This window comes from Camelus ferus, chromosome 5 (assembly GCF_009834535.1).
Source record: "Camelus ferus isolate YT-003-E chromosome 5, BCGSAC_Cfer_1.0, whole genome shotgun sequence".
Classification (NCBI taxonomy): domain Eukaryota; kingdom Metazoa; phylum Chordata; class Mammalia; order Artiodactyla; family Camelidae; genus Camelus; species Camelus ferus.
In genome coordinates, this window is record NC_045700.1 from 13,019,684 (window position 1) to 13,041,620 (window position 21,937).

The window sequence follows — 21,937 nt, forward strand, 5'->3', positions numbered from 1 at the left end:
TCATATAGTTCTTGAATATATGTTTATGACAATTAAAATGATTTTTATACTGAAATTATATTGATTATTAAAGTGACTTTTATACTGAAGAAACATAGCTATGTAATGGAATATGAAGCAAAATCATATTGATTTTTAGTAGGGAACATGAGATTTCAATGACATGTTTGGAAAATGTCTTAAACATCAGACTTTAAACCAAGAAGGACTAAAGTCATACTAGAAAATCAACAAAATTGTCCAAACTGTCTATTAATGAAAACGTAAGCAGTCACACCAAATCAGTTGAAAATATAGAGGCAAGGAATCTTTGCAAATCAAGTATGGTTTTACTGCAATTTTAAGGTAAATTTCTAGTAGTAGTAAAACTGCAGGTGATAGAAAAGTTTGATAATTTTTATTTGTATTTGGAGAATTACCTAAACATTACATCTTTCAAAAACACAGATAATAAAATATGGAAAAGTTATTTCTTTAAAAACCTAGACTGTGATAAATTTAGCAACACACTGGATATTTTTAAAGATTTATGCCATTGAAAGAATGGGTGTGGTGATTTAGTTTACTCTGAATAGGCTGAAAAAAATAGTAGTAACATCAAAGAAGGAGTCCGTCTTATATTAAGTGTTCTTGTCACACAAAAAATTAGAGAGTAGAAAACACTTTGGGTGGTGACAGATATGCTTATGCCATTGAATGTGGTGATGATTCTATTCTCATCTTAACAAGTTTTACATGTTAAATATGTACAGTCCTTTGTATATACTCACTACAAAGTATAGCCTTTTGTATGTATCAATCTTTTTTTTTTGGTTTTGGTTTTGGTTTTCTTGGGGGGGGAATTAGGTTTGTTTACTTATTTATTTATTCTTGGAGGGGGTACTGGGGATTGAATCCAGGACCTCCTGCATGCTAAGCATGCGCTCCACAACTTGAGCTATCCCCTCCCCCATATCAATCTTTTATCTGTACTCAATAAAGTGATTTTAAAAAATTAGGAGTCTAAAATGACATTATTTGCCTAAAAAGTGTAGAAATACACATATAATATATGCATAATTGAATTTACTTGAATACATATTTATAAGACAATTCTCATTTTGGACTAAAGTCAAATTTTAGATCTCAGTTTAAAACTTGATTTATTTATCTCCTACATATATTGTTATTTATCAAATCAGCTCTAGATTATAATAATGGCCTCTAAATGTAGCTCTCTGCCTTTAGACTCGATTGTTTACAGTTTATTATAAACTTCTCCACCAGACCTGTCTTTTCATGTATAACTTCTTTTCATATTATGCCAACCTCAAAACTTTCTTTGGCATCTCATTATCCATAGAAACAACAGTCAACTTTTCATTAATTTCTCAATGCAACCAGATACTTAATAAACCTATATTCTGCCTTGTGCTAAGATGAATTTTATGAAGAAGAAGGAGGAGGGGGAGGAAGATGAAGGGAAGACAGAGGAGGGAGAGAGAGATGGAGGAAAAGAGATGAGGGGAGAGAGGGAGACAGAGAGATTTATCATATTCTTTATTCTGTCTGCTCTGGAAATGACTATTGGTCAGTGGTGGAAGATGGCCAAGTAAATAAAATATTTTTAAAATTTGAGATAGAAGAATGTTAGAATCTTGAGATGTAGGCAACTCACTTAGCAAGCAGAATGTTGAGAAAAATTATCAGAGAAGAGGGGGGAAAGTATTTGACAAGAGAGTTCTGATGAGAAGAAAACACGACTGGGTGTGGAAAGGGGAATAATTCAGAGACACAAATCAGCCGTGTGTCACCCTCTGGGAATTACACAGAGTTTGGTTCAAGCAGAGAAAAATCTGTGCTGTTCTATGATGAAATGTCAGGAGCCAAACGGTGTGACACCTTAGTCATGTCTTGTGTGTCGCATCCACTGCACTGTGAGCCACTTCAATGACATTTCATAACCTTGCAGGAGCTGTTAAGGATCTGCATTTTCAACCAAATCTCTGCAGGTGTGGATTAGAGTGGTGAGCAATTGAAGGAGGGATATAAGAAAATAAGCTGCAAAAATTTTTAGGTGAAAGAAGATGAGATTGTGAATTAAATGTGCTATTTCAGGAAAGGACAAGTGGCAACCAAATTAACAGCTATCATTTATTGAGCACGTACTATGCTGTGATGACTAATTTTATATGTAAATTTGACTGCTTATGTTCCCTGGCTGTTTGGTCAAATGCTAGTCTTGTTGTGAAACTCATTTGTAGGTATGGTTAATTAACATTGAGTCAAATCAGTTGACTTTAAGTAAAAAATAATGTGGTTGGTCCTTATCCAATCAGTTGAAGGCCCTAAGAGTAAAACCAGGTTTCCTGGAGAAGGATTTCTGCCTCAAGACTGAAGCTCAAGATTGCAATATTAATTCTTATCAAGAGTTTCCAGCTGACCCGGCTGCCCCCATAATTAGGTGAGCCAAGTTCTCAATCTCTTTCTCTCTGAACGCACATACACATACACGTATATATACATTACTAAGCCTGTGTTCTGGAAACTTGACTTGTGCACATGGCATATCTCATTTAAGCCTCAGTTTAAGCTTAGAGCGTTCGACCTTCCGTAAGTGACAAAACAAAAAGCAAAGGATCTGGGCTTGAGCTGAGTTTTTTCTGAGTGTAGATAGCATGTTTTAATCAGTGAAATCTTTTTCCTTTTTCAAGCTCAGACTTCATCTGATTTTCAAAATCTTTCAATTCATATGGTAGAATTCTAGATAGGCATATTTAATTTTTACATATGAATTCATATAATTATATGAACTTTCAAAATGTTCTACAATGAGTGATTTTAACTTTCATAAGATGAACTTATTTTTGAAAAGAAAAAGGCCAGACCCTCTTAAACTGAAATCCTTTCCAATCAAATGTCTAACATACTTTTTCCTGTTTTAGGATCTACTACTTTTTTTTTTTTTTACAAAACATTTGCTACAACTAGAGTGGCTACTCACCGCCTTCTCTAAATAATGCACATTGTATTGTGTCAGTTTTTTCCCACAAAGTTTGCCACATCCAAATTGTCTTCCCCCACACCTAGTGTTACTAAAAAATTCCGGATCCTCTGTGTTCTAATTCAGCCCCTCTTTGTCTGGAAATTATGTCCAGTCTCTTACTTCTCTTCTCCACAGCCAGGGGTTTATCTGACAGCAAATGAAATTAGAAACTGAAAATTAAAGATGAAAAATTAACTATCCTTAGTTTATAAAGAGTCCAAGACTGATTAACTTAACACAAAACTACTTAAAGTACTATGATGACTCATCTCTAATAAAATCAGATTGCTGACTTGGGTGATGGCTTCAAGTACTGACAAAGCCTGTCATATTCACATGAAATGCACCATTAACCATTTGTAGAGACACTTCCTTTAATTTCTATTGAATTTATGTTTACATGCACAAAAGATAACCTCAACAAGAATGGAATTTATCCCAAAACTTTCCCAAAGGACTTTGGAAAATGCTATTACAAAGGGCTACAGACACTAACATTGCTGAAGTTAAAATTCAAGTGACAAAGTTTTCGTAAATCTTTGTAAAACAATAAAAATGAATACTTTTAAAATACTATATGCCAGATACTTTTCAAAATGCTTTGTATTTATATATTAAATACAAGAGCAGTACTGTTAGTAAAGCACTGCTATTGTCAGCATTTTAAAGATAAGGAGGCTAGGGAATACAGAGATTAAGTAATATTCTCAAGGTCCACAGCTAGTAAGTAATGGACCAGGATTCAATCACCTGCCAAATAACTCCCATGAGAGGATCTATGATTTTTTTTATAAACTTTTAGTATTTTTATGATTTTCTTAAATATAGTGAAGAATAAAGAATCAATTACAAATAAGAATCATTAAAAAAATGCATGCGACTACTGCTACTTCCTTGAGAGTATCAAACTATTATTTGGGCATTTAGGTGTACGTTGCTCTCAGGCTTGGAGAAAAAGTCATTTAAAACCAATCAAAGTTTTAAAGATTTTCCTGAGGACTCCCCAGTGATGCAAACATGAAGTTCTCTTGGGTTTCTGTGTTCTGGCATTCTGTGTGTTTGGAATTTGCCCCTGCCCTAATGGACCAGCTCTCTTGTTGACAGCATCAGAGTGAGGCAGGTGGGACCAGAGTACCTGCCCACTGCCTCGTGCCCACCCACCACTGACCCTGAATACACTGATTCTTGCCTTCTCTGAATCCCACCTGGCATCTTCACATCTAGCACATCCTACACAGCTTCTGCAGCCACTCTTCAGGGATATCATAATAGAATCGATCTAGAGACAGCCCTACACAGGTGTATCAAATACGTTGTTAAACATTCCTTTAAAATATACACATGAAAAAGGCATACACACGATAAAGGCATACACACTGTTTATAACCTATGTTATCTGAACCACTGCATTATTTTTTTTTTCATTTTAAATCACTGGCTTGTTTTATTCCATAATTATTTAATCAATTATTCAAACATTTGGTGTGCATATGGCAGTGAATACACAGTTTTATATCAGATTTCTTTATAAAACACAACCATAAAGATATTTAAGCAGCTTCAGGTCTAATGTCTGGCTGCTGTGTATATGTTTCTCTCAATATTATTGGTAAACCTTTGTTTTCTGAATATCCCTTTTGTCTGAGTCCATAAAACCAGGTTAAAAACGTGGAAAATTAAGGACCAGGGCTAAAATTTATTTTATTGTTGATTCTTTTTTATATAATAAGTAGTTTCTTATTTTATTATTTAACACTTAGTTTACATGTTTAATGGAGCATATTCACCAAGACACAGTGAAAGCTGTTTTTGCGTGTGAAAAGTGTTTTTCCTACTCCGGAACACTACTCCACTCTAGAGCTGACTCTAAATATTTCAGAGTGGCAAACTATGATTTAAAAAATTAAGAAAACCTGTCGCAACAATCAATCCTTAATTCTTTTCAACCTTTCATGTTCTCCCTTCTTTAACCCATTCTGAAAATTAAATAATCTCAGTATTAAAAAACAGAATACAATATTTAGAATTATATTACATATGATATAATATGAAGCAGGTTTAAAAAACAGTCAAATGCCCTCATTTTACTACTGATGAAAACGAGATGCCAAGAAGAAAAAGGATTTGGTCAAGGTCACAAGACCAACCACTGACAGTCTCTACCTCAGGCATGTTCACTTTCAGAATATTTCAGGGTTCAGAAGTGTTTTTTAATGAAAAGACACACTGTTTAGTTACAGGATATTATTCTATAGCCTTCTCCTGATGTGAAATATCTAGTACCACCTTCCTATTTCACCATTAGCTTAAGGAAGTATTTCTTAGATTTATAAAATGCAATAAAAATAATAATAATATACACTTTGTTAAGGAAAATATTTATACTTCTCAAATTTTCATAATGAAATGATGGTGTTGATAATTCTCTTCTATATATGAGGAAATTGAGACTCATGGAGAATAAACATACCTCAACCCACCCAGCTGTTGTGGAAGTAGCAATTCTAATTAAAAAAACAAAACCTACAGGATTCTAACGTCTGTCAAAGGACTCTGTAAAAGGTTAGAGTGAGGGCTGGTCAATCAGAATTACTAAAGGCAAAGAAGATGAACACATTGATAAGAGTATCAAGAATTTCAATGCACTAAAAGATGTATTTAACATTTAAACTGCCTCATTCTTAAAATCATAAAAGTTTTAGTTATATAATCTAAAACCTATAGAACACTAAAGGAAAAGATCACATATCTCCTATCACTAGTAAGGAAATAAAACTCTTAAAAGCATAATTATATATCAAGATAGGTCTACTCGGCACATTAAAACACTATACCTGTCACACAGAAAACATTTATAAAAGTTTATATTAGGCCATAAATCAAGTCTTATCATTTTCAAAGTCATTATTACAAAGATCTGGTTTTGAACTTTACAAATTAGTTTCAAAACCAATTTCGTATTTTTTAAAATTTAAAAACAAGCACCAAAATAATTTACCTGACATAAGAATATACAATGAAACTTAAAAAAAAATCAAATTAAATACTATTAAAAATATTACTATCAAACATATTGGATGAAGATTAAGCAAACTTTAGATAAAATTCTATAGTCTTCAGTGATTGTATTAGAAAATAAAAAGAGAACACTAATGTTATACTAGAAAGTATCAAATAAATTTAAAATTGGGCTTTTTGAGAAGACAAATGTAAAATTTATACCTATCAACCAAAGTTGATCATGAGAAAAAGATTGAAAGTACTTATAAATAATGCTAGGAAAGAAAAAAATTCAGCAACTATTATAAAGATTAAAAGAACACCAAGAAGTCATAAAAATATTATGCTAAAATTCTGAAAATGTAGGTGAAATGGATTTTTAGAACTGCACAAGTTACCAACACTTATTTCAAAATAAATGTAAACCTTAATCATACAAGCATAATAGAGGATGTTTTTGAAAATATGCCCACACAAAAAGAGAGAAACGATCACACCATACATTCATAGGGTAGCTAGTGAAGGAAGATTTTAGTAAAATAGAAAGTACCAAAAATTGCATGTAGAATAGATAAACAAGATTATACTGTATAGCACAGGGAAATATATACAAGATTTTAAGGTAGCTCACAGCGAAAAAAAAATTTTTGTGACAATGAATATGTGTATGTTCATGTATAACTGAAAAATTGTGCTCTACACTGGAATTTGACACAACATTGTAAAATGACTATAACTCAATAAAAAAAAGTTAAAAAAAAAAAGACCATAAAAAAAAAAAAAGGCATGGAAGAAGTCATAATGTCATTATTAACAAATACTATGATCTGGAAAACCTAGCTTTTGGTGAGGACATGAAGCAAAGGGAATTCTCATAGTGCTGCTAGTAGGAGTATAAGCACACACACAATTTAGGAATCATCTTGGCAATGCATCGTACTTCTGAGAGTGCTCAGGCTGCACGGATAAGCAAGCGATACCACTTCCAGAGCAGTTTTCCCTTAAAGCCATTATCCGGCTCCCATGACACATGTCCGAGAATAACGTTTTGCTCAAACTGCTTTTGCTCAATCATTCTCTTTTTGAATTTGTGAGAATTTCAACATATATGATGAAAAATCTTAAGAGAACATTGTCAGGTGTAGATTTTTCTCTTAAACGTTTACCCTGAACACAGATTTAAGAATCAATAAAACTGAAAACATTATGTAACAGAAATTTTATAGGATGAGGCCCTGGTATTCTTGGATATCTTCTGGGTTTCATTATTAAATAGCAGCTTAATCATACATTACACTATAAACTTTTTGTAAATTAATGGTTAAAATAATATTAGTACTATTTGATATATTCTTAAATTAGAACACTAGATGAAAGATACTAAGGTAAATGAAAACCACCCAGTGTAATAGGACAATTTTTACAAGGGAGTGGCTTCTGTAAGCATCTTCCATAGGGCCGTGGCTGACAGTACTCGGTGCATATCAATGCCTGTGCTTACCAGCTGCTGCCCTTGGACACCCCAGGCCGCATACTGCAAGATGGAGTCCTCTACTTCTGGAGGATTTAACTCCCAAACTTCCCTTGAAAAAAGGTAAATATTTTTACATGAACAAATTGACACCTACACCAACAATTTCATTGGACAATTGCCCCTGAAAAGCAGAAAACCAAGGAACTTACCTAGTGTGTATGTTGTAAATCACATATGAAGCAGTATACGAATAATGAAAAATCTGAAATAAAAAAAAGAAGAGTTATAGACCTAGTTTGGAATAAAGACTCTGTATTAATGCGTATATATGTTTTTGACAAAATCTAAGAAATCTAAGAATTGGTTTTAGAAAGAATTCAAAGTGTGAAATATTCTAGTTCTGGATTTTATTACCTTCGTTGAGCCTTAGTGCAACAGCCTCCCAACTCTTCTTCCTACCATCAGTCCCATCCCCCATTCAATCCACTCTATACTTAGTATAATTGTGACTACACTGCTATCTTGCTTAAAATAGTCAATGATTCTTCATTGCCTATAAAATAAAGTTCAAACCACTTCATTGATATTCAAGGATTTTGGTATATTGGATTCTACATGCTTTTCACTTTTTTCATCCATAACTTCCCTTCACCTAGTCTATACATCAATCATTTAGACAAATTCCTTCTGCATATATTGAATTTTTCTCTTTTTTTATCTAGGATATCCTATGCTAATGCAGGTGAAAAATTTTTCCTTCCTTCTAATACAGCCTCTGCATAGCCTTCAGTTGAAAACTCCTCTCACAGTTTACCCTGGACTCTTAAGACACTTCTCACCCTGCAGTGTAAGGATATCAATATTTTAAGTACCAGTTTCCTTTTCCCACTAGAATGTTGTCAGGTCCAGGTGTGTATTATCTTTGTATCTTCCACATTACCTTACACAGTGTCATGTTTGCATGCAACATGCAATCAATATTTGTTGAGTAATGATTCTGATGGGGGAAAAAACTCTTGCAGCTTGAGGTGTTTGCAGAGATAAAATGGGATTAACGCACCCATCCACATCATATTAATAGTTGAAAATTACAAATTAAGTAGTTGATTTCAAGTACGTGTCTTCAAGAGATTTTAGTACCATCTTATAAAGAAGCTTGTTCCTTTTTAAAGGTCATATTCCCAAGGATCATAGCACCCATGATGGGGTGACATTAAGGACCATAGTGGATAATGCAAAGATATCCCTATATTTATGTTCTTACTAATTAGAGATTTCAAAATAGTGGAAGAGAGAAAATGAGGAAAACTGCAAAAGAGATGTTAGGGAAAGAGATGATAAGTATGTGACATTTCAATGAAATTATTTTTCTCTATGCTATATGGATATAGTGAAGAAAATCTTTCTCTATCTGGCTATATTAAGTTATACCATTATTTGCAGGATTTATAGAACTGATATTGATACTTTCATTTTTCAGCTTGCAACTATAAAAGCTTCTTTTATTCCTGTAGTGGATGTACATTGCACAAATATTATAATATTGTCAATTAAATCTCCCTAGAGGTCAAATTGTTCTCTCTTCTCACTGCTTTAATTAAAAGTGATTGGCCACATATTTGGTAAAACGATACTAGTGTTCTCTCTTTGTGTTGAAATTACAATCCATCCCCCATTTGTTATAGTATTGCATTTTACAGTGAAGCTTTATCCTCCCATTTCCTTTAGAATAACTATTAAATCTGAGATTGGCTTCACTATAGTCATAGAAGTGAAAATAATTTTTACTGGTGTCTGTTTTGGCATTCACATTGTGTTCTATAAAATTCCATATTTGACTAAAATTTTTAAACCTTGAATTTACTACTATAGCTGACAAAGAGGTGAGAAATGTGACCATCTTTGAAAACCCTTTTTTTTTTTTTTTTTTTTTTTTTTTTTTGCCATCTCAGAAAGTTCTACTGCCAAAGCAAATTGCCAAGTGAGCATTTGGTCTTCAAAGCATTCAAATGTGTCAACAGTGTTATGGATAAAAAGAAATTATTCATCCATTCTCTTAATTAGTATACCTGAATTCCAGGCTCACACAAATCTTGAGAGTTCCTGTGCATTACTGTTTTAGTCAAGGCAAGCCAAAATAACCACTGAGACAAAACTAGATGAATATAACCACTGAATTTTGGTCTCTTCCTATCATGTTTGTTACAGAGACTGCTGGCTCTTCTCAGTGTATGAATTCAAAGGACTGAGATGTCCTCCCAATGATGTAATTTAGAGAGGGAGATATATAAATCCACTTTCTGCTTCATAGTTCTTAGCCTGATACAGGGCTTGTTTTTCTCAGCTGGTTTGTCGTGAGGGACGATCACAATAAAGTACTTAACCCTCACAGATACAGAGAACAAGCTAGTAGTTGCCAGAGGGGAAGGAGGGCGGTCAGGGGATGAACAAAATAGGTAAAGGAGGTTAAGAGATACAAACTACCAGTTAAAAAATAAATAAGTCACAGGGATGTCACATACAGTACAGGGAACATAGTCAATAATATTGTATGTACATGAACTACTCAAATATTGAATCACTATGTTGTATATCTGAAACTAATAAAATATTAGAAAAAAAGATGTAACCCTGAGTAACCTGCAAACACACAGCTAACAAGTTGCAGTTTCAGCCACAAATAGTATAGGTGCCCTACAAAGCCAGTAGCTTGCCATTTACAAGTAATTAGAACTTAGCCATTTTCTCCTAGCTTAGAACTCTTTCCACTAAATCCACTGTCTTTGTTGTGTGTGTGTGTGTGTGTGTGTGTGTGTGTGTGTGTGTGTGTGTGTGAACTTCTGGCAGATCTCAATTACTTCTTGCTTTGCAACTTTCCATAATTAAAATTGCATTCTAAGTCCACCATAGAATATAAAGAGTACAAGGTAGGAGAGATCTTGAACAGGGTTAGAGGTAAGACATCTCTTTATGTTTGTTTGCAGAGTGTTGCAGAGATTTTGAAAGGGAGGAATTTTCAATGAGAATCAGATTTAGCTTTGCTGAACATCTGTGTTCAGGTACACTGGGCTAAGTTCAGTCTGTGTTAATCTGCACCTCTCCCTCTCTCAGTATCTCTCTCTCTCTTTTTCTTTCTCCTTCCCTGAATAGCATTTCTATTCTTTTTTTTTTTTTTTAACATTCCTTATTTCCTTTTATCCTAGGTTTCTCTTCTACATTGGCTAGGTAGATCTTGTTTTATGATGAGAGAATAAAATTGGAGTCACTAAGGTTAGAACACAGTCTCTTTCCTGAAATGATTGACTGCTGCATAATGAGAGCCAAAATGAACATCTGATGAGGTCCTTGGGGACAAAAACATTTCACAGTCAAAAATTACATAGTCATCCCATCTCTGCAAATGCTTGTTACAAAGTGTGAATAATTATGGCAAAGGTAGTGCATGTGGAGCAAAACTGAGATCCACTGTGTAAAAACTTGATCTAAACTTCCTCCTGGAAGCTGGTTGAGATGTCCAGTCATTCACTCTCATAGTATCAAAAGGTACTGGGAGGCACAGAAAGCATAAGATCCTACAAGCCAATCTGGTCCCCATCACCTCTGCGTTACTTTAAGAACCCTAAGAAGATGAAGATTACTAAACGTTGATTATCAAGTGTGGTATAATCGACTCTCATTATTCGTTGTAGTTACGTTTCATCAGTCATCATAAAAACTGAATTAGCAAATACTGAATGATTGCTCCTAGGAGAAATACAGGGTTAGGTTCCTGTGAGCCTCTGGTTATATTTTCACCAACCAATCAATGCATAACCTTTTTTCATGTGTTTTCCTTTTTGAAGATACTGTACTTAGTATTTAATATTGTTGATTCATTAACATTGAACTCCTGGTCACAGGATTATAACTCATGCTTGAACAAAAATTACCTAACACATGCGCTATCTCTGTAAAGCACATCACAGCCTTCTTGCACCTAAGGAACACTGGTCAGCACTTCAGCACTATGCTTAGGGGCATTTTAAATAGGAAAATCATCAAAAAAAAGCATGAACATGTGGAAAAATAGCACTAAAAGACCATGAAAAGGACACTGATTTACAGTATGAGAGCTGGAACAGGAAGGCATGGAGCTGCCTTCTTTAATCTCAGCTGGGAAAGTGTGCATCAGGCAGTGCAAACGTTCTGCTGTTCTGCACGTGCCTGTGAATGACAGAAAATGCAGCCAGTGTGGATTTCTGAATACAATAATGAAGATAGGCATGTTTGCAATTCCAGAATCTTTAAATAATGGAGACCAACTGTACATGTAACATGGACATAGCATGCGATATTACTGGAAGAAAGAAAAAACAGGCATATTCAAGGCCTGCCAGAACATAAAACACAAGAAACGTATAGAAGTTATCCAGAACGGTTCATGCTCTGTAAATGAAAAGCAGCTACATCCATTCATTTATCAAATGTCTGTTAAGCAAGCTCTTCAACACAGACACTGGACTAAGTACTGTTTAAAAAAAAAAAAAAAGATGGTGATAAAAGTCTTTTTCAAAACAGAATAAAATACAAGAGTATCAGTTGATAATTTTTATTTATTCCTATATATTGTCTGTCAGCTTATAAACATATGTTGAATACTAATTACATGCAAGTTCATAAGTTAAGTATCTCGCCAAATGCAAAGACTATAATAAACATGATCCCTGCCATCAAAGAGCTTTTAATTCATTTGTGGGGACAAGGTTAGGAAACATTACATTAGTATAAAGAGATCCAGTTGCAGGTCTTGGTTAAATTAGGACTTTTAGATTACGAACCTACAGGCTTTCCAAGAAGCAATTAGTAATCTGTTTCAAGATTACATCATAGAGAAGACAACAGATAACTTAGTCATTGAAGGGACTAATGCGATGGTTGAATCACGCATTTACTATATCCCAACTCTGCTGAGTGCTTTACATATATTATATTATTTTCATTTAAATCAACTTCAGGAAGTAGAAACTATAATTCATAACTCATGGGATAGGCTCTGGAAGCCCTGGAAGTTTAAGAAGGAGACAGCCACAATTTGAGCCTACGTCTGTCTGACTACAACCCATTTTATGACTTAATCTCTCTGAACACTCTCTTTCAGGGAGCTGGGGACAGGAAGCATGACTCCAGCTTTGCAAAAGATTTATTTCTGAAAGACCTTTTAAGGCACCATCCAGAGATTTATAGACAGGAGTAGGCATGAATTAATTGTGATTATCACAGTTAAGAGAGATTTCATTGGAACGATGATCTAATATATCAGATTAAAAATGTAAATCCTCTTCTCCTTTAGCTGTTTTTCACTTTTTTTTTTTTTGTAGTATCAGTTATTACCTAAGACATCTATGGGGATTCATGTCAAAGAGAGTTACACTTACAAGAAAAAAGAACAGGGTACTTCAGTAATTTACGCTTAAAACAGAGGCTTAAATCTCTGGGTGCCAAACCTTTTCTGCACTGCAGTTAAACTGCCGAACTGAAATAAATAGCATGCATTTTCATGGCCTTGAGAATATTTAAAATAGGATTATGGATTAGCTATCGACTCAGTTAGGAAAACTAAACTATAAGGAAGCAAGTCTCTGAATAAATAGTATTTATGAAAGAATGGCAGTGAGAGAAAAGACAATATAGGCAAAAGTATGTTTGTTTCTCCTGGAAGTAAGTGGTAGGATGGTGCCAAGTTGGTTTTAGGATAATGGAATACCTTTTATGATGAGGGAAGTAGTAGTTCTGTTGTTGGAAAAAATTATCTTTATTATGCTATGAAGAACTAGACTATCATGTAGGGTTCTCTAATGTAGTAAATACAGTTCACAAAAATTACACGATGCAACTATACCAAAATATTTTTAAGACACTGTATAAAAAAGGGCTTTGCAAATCAATTATACTTCAATAAAAAAAGGCTTTTCGAACAACAAGTATTGGTGAAAAGGAAAAATAAATATGGGAGAGAATTAAAGGTATAAGTAATATTTGTTAGTATTTTAGTCTACTTTCATTTGTTTTCTCAATTAATGATCACCATAACCTTTAAAGCATTATCCATCTGGGATACACAACTGGTAAAACCATGACTGGAACTAAGATCTTACAGATTTCAAACACGCAAGCATTGTTTTAACATGTTATCGTGCAGAACCATGTAAGATTCTTTCATTGTGTCACCCTTATGGTAAATGGCAGACACAGTAAAATACTCAAGATGGCGAGACTAAATATAAATGATGCTTAAAAAGATAAAGTCTAGATGTTGCTTAAATTCCGCTCTGATTTTGCAGAATCTATATAAAACAAGTAACAGTAAACTTGCTAATTAAAAAAAAATAGCCACAAATCGAATACAGTCATTCTGTTAGCCCACAGGCATCATGGTGCCAACACCACACAAGATATATAGTAAGCAATATGTTGACTTTTTCTTGCTTTATTTGAGTCTAGTAGGCTTCCCATTTGGAAAAGATAAGATATTGTTTTATTTTAGTATTCACAGTGTATTCACTCTGAATTGAAATATGATATTGTCAGCACACTATGAAAGCAGACAACCTAATAAGAAATTGTATAAGGTAAACATGTTTTCATTTAATATATTTATTTTATTTAAGAAAATGGATGGCTAATGACTAAAGTCTTATAAGCAGACAATACACCGAAGATACTTAGGCATCATTTTTCAGTTTCATGTAGGAATATTGTGTCCAGGATATACCCCAACTGACCTGAATAGAAGCATGAGAAGAATACACTTTATTATACATCAAGAGATCTTTGAGTGAGAAGAATAAATCATTTTCTGATATAGTCCCTGTTAAATAAATTAACTAATCATCATAGAAAAACCTCCTTTGACTTGCTCTTAGAATTTAGTTCATGAGATGTTTTCTATAATGCAAAATTTCATTTCAAAGAAGCTCCCTAGCATCAGCTTTTAAATTATTCATATTTAACGTGTAACTTTAACGGTAATAGACTGCTGAATAAAGTCCCAACCTCACTGACAGTGCCATTCTTTGCAATAAATTATTTTCATGTACCAGACTTTTCTGCATTAATTAATGCAAATAAGCTACTTTCACACCAATTGGCATTAAACTATTTCCTATGTACCAATACTAAAAATATCTGGTTTGATAACCTGAATAGCACTTAAAGGTCAATTGCTGACAGTGGCACAAGTAGGTTTTCAATTTATACTATAAAAAAATTGAAACATCATCTAACTACCTGTACATTATATTTCTCTCTAGCATGCTAATGCATAAATAAATACATTGCAATAGGACAGCGTGAAAGACAAAATCTCAAACTTATTTCTATTTAGAATTTGAAAGGCAAGGATGAACATTACTGATTCAACAGCACTTGAAGGTATTTGCTGACTGAACCAAGAATGTAACTTAGGAAGTTATTCATTTCATTCTCCAGCAACTTTGGTGAAAATGTTCTTTCTTCATTTCAAGTCCTAGCTTGTGTTTTCTTGAGCAGATTACTTAACAATTTTACTTTACTCATCAGAAAAATGGAGAAAGCAAAATATATCCAACTGTTCCCTTATAAATATAAGACAAATTATAAAACAACAAATTACTTCGTTATACTAGGAGGCTAAAACAAAACTCAAATCAAAATCAGAAAAAAACTCTACTTAAATTGAAATTATACAATTTTTAAAATAAAAGTCTTACTATCAAGCAAGAGAAAAAACATAAAATTAGTTGTATGTAGTTCGTATTAGTCACTTTTTACACTATATCCCCATAAATAAGACTCTTTGTGTTGAATACTTCTTAAAATTTTAGAAAAACATAGTGAATATAATTTTCCAGAATATATGATAGTGCTTACATATTAATAGCTATTTAGGTTGATATTATTTTTCACGTATATAAAATACTGAAATTATTTTCATTGCATGTTTATGCATATCCTTAGGATACATTCCCAGCAGTAAAATTTGTAGGTCAGAAGATATGCACATTTTACATCTTGCTTCATATTATTAAGTCATTTTCTAGAAAGATTAGAAACAATTTATAGTGCTATGTGCTATACAAGTATCTTAATTTTTTTAATGCCACAGTAAAATAATGTTACCCATTGTGCTGGTTTAGATTGTCTGAATGGCAAAAGCAAAAACAAACATCATTATCTAGACTTGCAGTTTGATTATGATTAAACTTGAATATCTTGTCACAGCTCTTTTTAATTGAAGTATAGTCAATTTACATGTTGTGTTAGTCTCTGGTGTACAACATAGTGATTCAGTTATGTATATATAGATATATTCCTTTTCATATTCTTTTTCACTATAGGCCATTACAAGGTATTGAATGTAGTTCCCTGTGCTATTCAGTAGGACCTTGCTGTTTATCTATTCTATATATAGTACTTGGTATATATATTATCTATAAATTATATTTATCTATAAATCCTGAACACCCGATTTAGCCCTCCCTATCCCCTTTCCTCCTTGGTAACCATAAGCTTGTTATTTATGTCTGTGAGTACATCTCTGTTTTGTAAATAAGTTCAGTTGTGTCTTTTTATTTATTTATTTTTTTAAGATTACACACGTAAGTGATATCAAATGGTATTTTTCTTTCTCTTTCTGGCTTACTTCACTTAGTATGATGATCTCCAGGTCCATCCATGTTGCTGCAAATGGCTGAGTAGTATTTCATTGTGTATATATATATACCACAACTTTATCCATTCATCTGTCAATGGACATTTAGTTCGCTTCCATGTCTTGGCTATTGCAAATAGTGTTGCTATGAACATTGGGGTGCATGTATCTTTTTGAATTAGAGTTTCCTCCATATATATGCCTAGGAGTGGGATTGCTGAACCATGGGGCGAGTCTATTTTCAGTTTTTTCAGGAATCACTATACTGTTTAAGTCCACGAACAATAAATGCCAGAGAGGGTGTGGAGAAAAGAGAACCCTCCTACACTGTTACTGGGAATGTCGTCTGGTGCAGCCATCATGAAAAACAGTATGGAGATGCCTGAAAAATGAAAATTGACTTACCCTATTGTCATAAGTTCTTAACATTCTGCATTTCTTCATTTGTGATTTATCTATCAATGTTTTTTCTATGGGATTATTCATCTTCGTTGATCTCTAAAAGCTCTTTTTATGTTACAAATTGCAACTTTATTTTTGTGAATGCAGTAAATATTTTATCCAATTAATGTTTGCCTTTTCTCTTTGTCTCTGTATGTGTTTTCTAGAGAGAAATTCTAAATCTTTTTGTGATTATTTTTAAAAGTTACTTATTATCTCAGACCCTAATAGTATGTCAAGAGAAGCTTCACTAATTCCACATAATAAACTTTAAACAATTATTGTTTCTGGTACTTCCAAAATCCAGGATCTCTTCAATTCACCTAAAATTATTTCTTATTTAAGCTGTGAAGTATAAATTCAGTTTTGTTTTTTTTAATCCTCTCCAAATAACAAGGCAGTTCTCCAATATACTTGGCTTCTAATTTATGTATTTTGTTAACATTACACCTAAATCCCTTATGTAACTGATCTTTTTTTTTCTAACTAGAATCACTACAACTTAAAATACATTTGAAACATCTGAGATTAGTTCATTTCACCTTTTTTGTGACATATATATACTTTAAATCTTGCCCATTTAAATGCAGGTCTTAATCTCCTGATTAAATTCTATTTAAACTCCTGATTAAATTTTAGTTAAACCAAGAAAAGGACTAATTATTCTCCAATAAAAATTTTATTGCTCATTACCTTTAAAAAACTCTTGAGTTTATTTCTTGAAAGATACTTTTATTGGTTGTGAAAATAATTTACTTGCTCATGTTTGTATTTAATGCTTTCTATCATCTTACTAATCTAAATATGCAGTGTGGTGTGATAGTGAAGACTGTGGGTTTAGTATTAAAGTGTCTGTGTGTATTGTTTCTCTTGTTCAACATTTACTAAGCAAACAAGGCAAGAATTTCCATTCTCACCATTCTTACTGAACATCACACTAGAATTCATATTCAGTACAAGAAAATAAAATAAAATACATACTTATTGCAAAGTAAAAATGTTTCTATCCTCAACTGACATAATTATGTACATAAAAAACCCAAGAAATTTTACAATATTTTCCAGCATTGATAAATGAGTTTAGTAATGTCTAAGAATAAAATGTCAATACAGAAAAATGAGTCCAAAAGTTATACACTAGCAATGAACAATTGGGAGTTGAATTTCAAAAAGCATTGCCATTTACAATAGTGTCAAAAATGGTGAAATACTTAAATATAAAGATTAAAAAATATGTGCAGGATCTATACACTCAAAACTACAATTTACTGATGAGAAAAGAGAAGATCTAAGTATATTGCCATATATGGTATTCATACATTGGAACACGGCATACAAGATGTCAGTTCTCCCAAAACCATCTTTGGATCTAACACAATTCCACTTAAAATTCCAGCAAAAAATATACTGACAGACTGGGTCTAAAATGTGTATGGAAGGGCAAATAAAACAGGACTAAAGAGAAAATTCAAAACAATTTTTAAAAAGAACAAAGTTGGAGGACTCACACAATTATTTTCTTATAAAGCTACCATAACCAAAACAGTATGTTAAATAAATGATAGACATGTAGATCACAGAATAAGATAAAGTCCAGAAATAGACATAGATATAAATATACATACATATTCAATACTTTTTTTTAAAGCAAAGTCTCCATGGCAATTTAATGGAGAAAGAAAAATCAGACTTTTCAACAAATGATGCTGAAATAATTGGATGCCCATAAACAAAACAATAAACTTTATCCATACTTTGCAACATGTATTAGAATTAAACAAAAATGAATCACAGACCTTCAATATATAACCTAGAAGTTCTTGAAAGAAGTAACACTAAGAAATATCTTTGTGAGTTTTGGTTAGACAAAATTTCCTACAGAGAGAGCCATGCATAAGTGAAAAAAGCTAAACTGGATTTCATAAAAATTAAGAATGTCTGATTTTCAAGAAAAATCACTTATTTCAAAATGAAATCGTTAACCCAAGACTAGAAGAAAATATCTGCAAATCACTTATGATAAAGGACCTGTATCCAAAAGAAATAAAGAACTCATATAATTAAACATAACAATCCCCTCCCCTACCAATATTGAGGAAAAGTTTCAACAAGCGTATACCCAAAGAAGCAATTAAGGACAGAGAAAAATTTTCAAAATGATTAGTCATTAGGAAAATTCAAATACCACTTACAAACTTAGTAGAATGGCAATAATGGTATTTATGATACAAAGTGGTGATTACATGGAGTAACTGAAAAGTTTCATACATTTCTGGTGGGACTGTCAAATGGTATTTCAGAAAATAGTTTCACAGTCTCTTATAAAGTTAGATGTATGTTTAATATATGATTCAGCAACTCCTACTCTTAAGTACTTACCAAAGTGAAATTTAAATCAATGTTCACACAGAACCGTGTCTCAGTGTTTATACTCCTTGTTCTGATAATCATCAACAACTTGACACTACATAAATGTCCCTCAACTGTGACATGAATAAATGGTGGTGTATCAATATAATCAACTACTATTCTGCAGCAAAAAGGAACAAACTCCTAACACCCACAACATGCACGAGCCTCAAATGTATTATGAAAATTCAAAGATATCAGATTTAAAGGGCTACATACTGTATGAATCCATTTACAGGACTTTCTAAAAATGTAAAACTATGGAGACAAAAACTAATCAACAGTTGCCATGGCTGGAATTAAAGGACTGAATACAGAGTGATGTGGAGTGAGTTTTTTGGCTGGGACACTATTTTATATTTTGATGATGGTAGTAGTTCCATGACTATATGCATTGTTAAAACTTGCAGCCCTAAACAGTAAAAAGATTGAATTTTCTTATATTTAAATATATACAGAGAGAGAGAGAGTTATTTGTTGTTAGAGATAAAGCCAGATATATAAGAGAAAAAAAGAACATAGGGTATTTAAAAAAAAACTCTCAATCCATTAAGACACTACCAAGTATAATTTTTTGTAATTAAATTTGTCTTATTCCTTCTATGTTGCAAGATACGATTTTGTAAATGAAGGAAGATGGGCTTTTTATTTTATCATAATTCAATAAATCCAAGATGTGGATTTTTTTCACATTTTAACATCTCTGAAATTAAGATGACTCTGAAACAAGTGGAACATCATAATTGAATAGCTTACTGGAACGCAAGATAATGGCACATCTTTCAACTGATGATCTCTCAGATTCGATGAAATCCAGTAATTGTTCTCTGTTAGCAAACAAGTTTTGGTCAAGGGAAGTGTATCTTTGTCAAAGGGTTATGGGTTAAAACGCTGTGACTGCTGCACTCTGCTGACCTTCATCCCACAAGACACTACCAATTACCCTCATGGCAACTGCTAAATGGGAAAGCACAATCAATATGGCATTGAGACGCTTAGTAAGTCATTGAAGTATTTAAAGCAAGATTCCAGGGAACTGTAAGTTAAAAATGAAAATTAATTTCCAAGTAAGTGCTTAGGCCAGCGTGGTCAACAGAGCTTTCTGAAATGATGGACATGTTCAGTCTGCACTGGCCACAAGCCATGCGTGACTACAGAGTGCTCGAAATGTGGCTCATGCAACTGAGGAACTAATCATGTCACTTTATGTAGCATTAACTTAAATGTAAGTAGCCACATGGAACTAGTAGGCTTGCAGTGCACAGAGCAGGCTTAGCCACTGGGTTGGAGCATCTTTCGGATTAGGATAGAAGGACGAAGAGGTTGGTGGCCCCATTCACAGGTCTGAAAGTATCAGTGCTGCTTTGGTCTCCATGGCCCTACATCATCAACCTAGTTGGGATAAGAGAGAGACAGCTGGGATTAAGAAAGTGATAAACTGGGATTAAGAAAATGATAAGCACAGGAGGCACTAGGCCAGCAGCAAGAATACCAGCTCTTCCTTCTTTCTCACATCCTATTTACAAACTTTCAGGTTTTTCATAAAATTAACCAGCGAAATCTCTACCTGCCTCAATTTTATTTTTATTTTTGTTCTCAATGTGCTGGTGGGAATAAACTTGTGAGATACAGATCAAGCTCTATCATTAGTTACATTTTATAAATATACAACAATTAACATTGAGAATGAGGTTCAGGACTGTGACCCAGATCTGAGCTAAGATTAAGCACAGGCTATAATCTTTCCCACTGATAAACCCAAAATTTGTAAAAAGTAACAACAATATTTTATATCACTTTTGATTATTCTACTTCACAATATTCCAGTATATTTTTGTACTTTTATATATTATATACTTTGCTATGGAAAGTTTTGCCAATTAAAAAGGTTTTCCAGTATAAAAACTAGTAAATTCAGATTATTTCCAAAGTGTCTTCACGTGTTTAAACTGTAAGATAGTAATTTTAATTCCAGTACTTAATGATTTACCAGTCTTACATACACACCATCACTGGCATAATGTGTGCATGTATATAATTGCATACGCATATGTGTTATATATGTATATATATCATGGATATTTCATGACTGTGCACCTTGTTCTCAACACAAAACAACCCAGCTGAAGAGACAAGTGGAGGCTGAAAGCCAGTCTGTATCTTAGTTGTCCTCTTGGTTGGAGCTGTGTCCTACCAGAGGAAAAGCATCGTTTTCAGCACACAACTTGCCCAGTCCTAGCCAAACAGTGTACTCATGAATGCAAGTGCTCAGAAGGCACAACTTTTCACAACTTGTTTATGTGGAGAGAGAGTACAATTTTTAATACAAAGATGCAGAGGCCCTGACATGTTTCTGGACATGTTCCATGTATCACACCGTGTTCACAAATCTTTAGGTTTCCATTGTCCGAATAAAGGCTTAAGGAAGGCTCTCCCAGAATTCTTGATTACAAGTAACAGAATTTCATTTTAGCTAACTAAAACTAAAAGGCATGTAGTAAAAAGGCATAATGGTTCTCAAAGAATAGTTGGGAAGATTTGAAAAAAATCACGGTGGGGGCTAAGTTTCTAGGAATATCAGGTGAAACTACACAATGAAACTGACTACTGGGAAAAAAACAAAAAAACAAGAAACACAAAACACTGTTGCTACATGGATCCTGTAGAAAAGTTCCACCTCTTCACCCTGAAAAAGCCATTTTAGTGCTAGGAAGGTGACTTGTAACAACTAACGTCAATGAAAGCCAAACACTTCTATGACCACCAACCTTGCAAAACTTAGAGACATCAAAGAGAGCCACCTCTCTCATATTGATCACTTCCAAACTGAAGTTCAGTTGGTTGGTGGTCTAGGTTACATGCCTACATCCTGACTGTAGGAGATTTCCATGTTGAGAACAGAGAACTATGGTAACTAAAG

General features: G+C 33.3%; 1 protein-coding gene across 1 annotated transcript in view; it reads right to left on the reverse strand.

Moving 5' to 3' along the window:
• Positions 1 to 21,937, reverse strand: part of DPP10 (dipeptidyl peptidase like 10) — a 558,453-nt gene that overhangs the window by 114,903 nt on the left and 421,613 nt on the right. Inside the window, exons 6-7 of the mRNA XM_032479324.1 lie at positions 7,709 to 7,761; positions 7,527 to 7,608 (exon numbers count right to left, since the gene is read on the reverse strand). Of these exons, the coding sequence (XP_032335215.1) occupies positions 7,527 to 7,608; positions 7,709 to 7,761 (135 nt within the window). The remainder of the gene's footprint in view (positions 1 to 7,526; positions 7,609 to 7,708; positions 7,762 to 21,937) is intronic.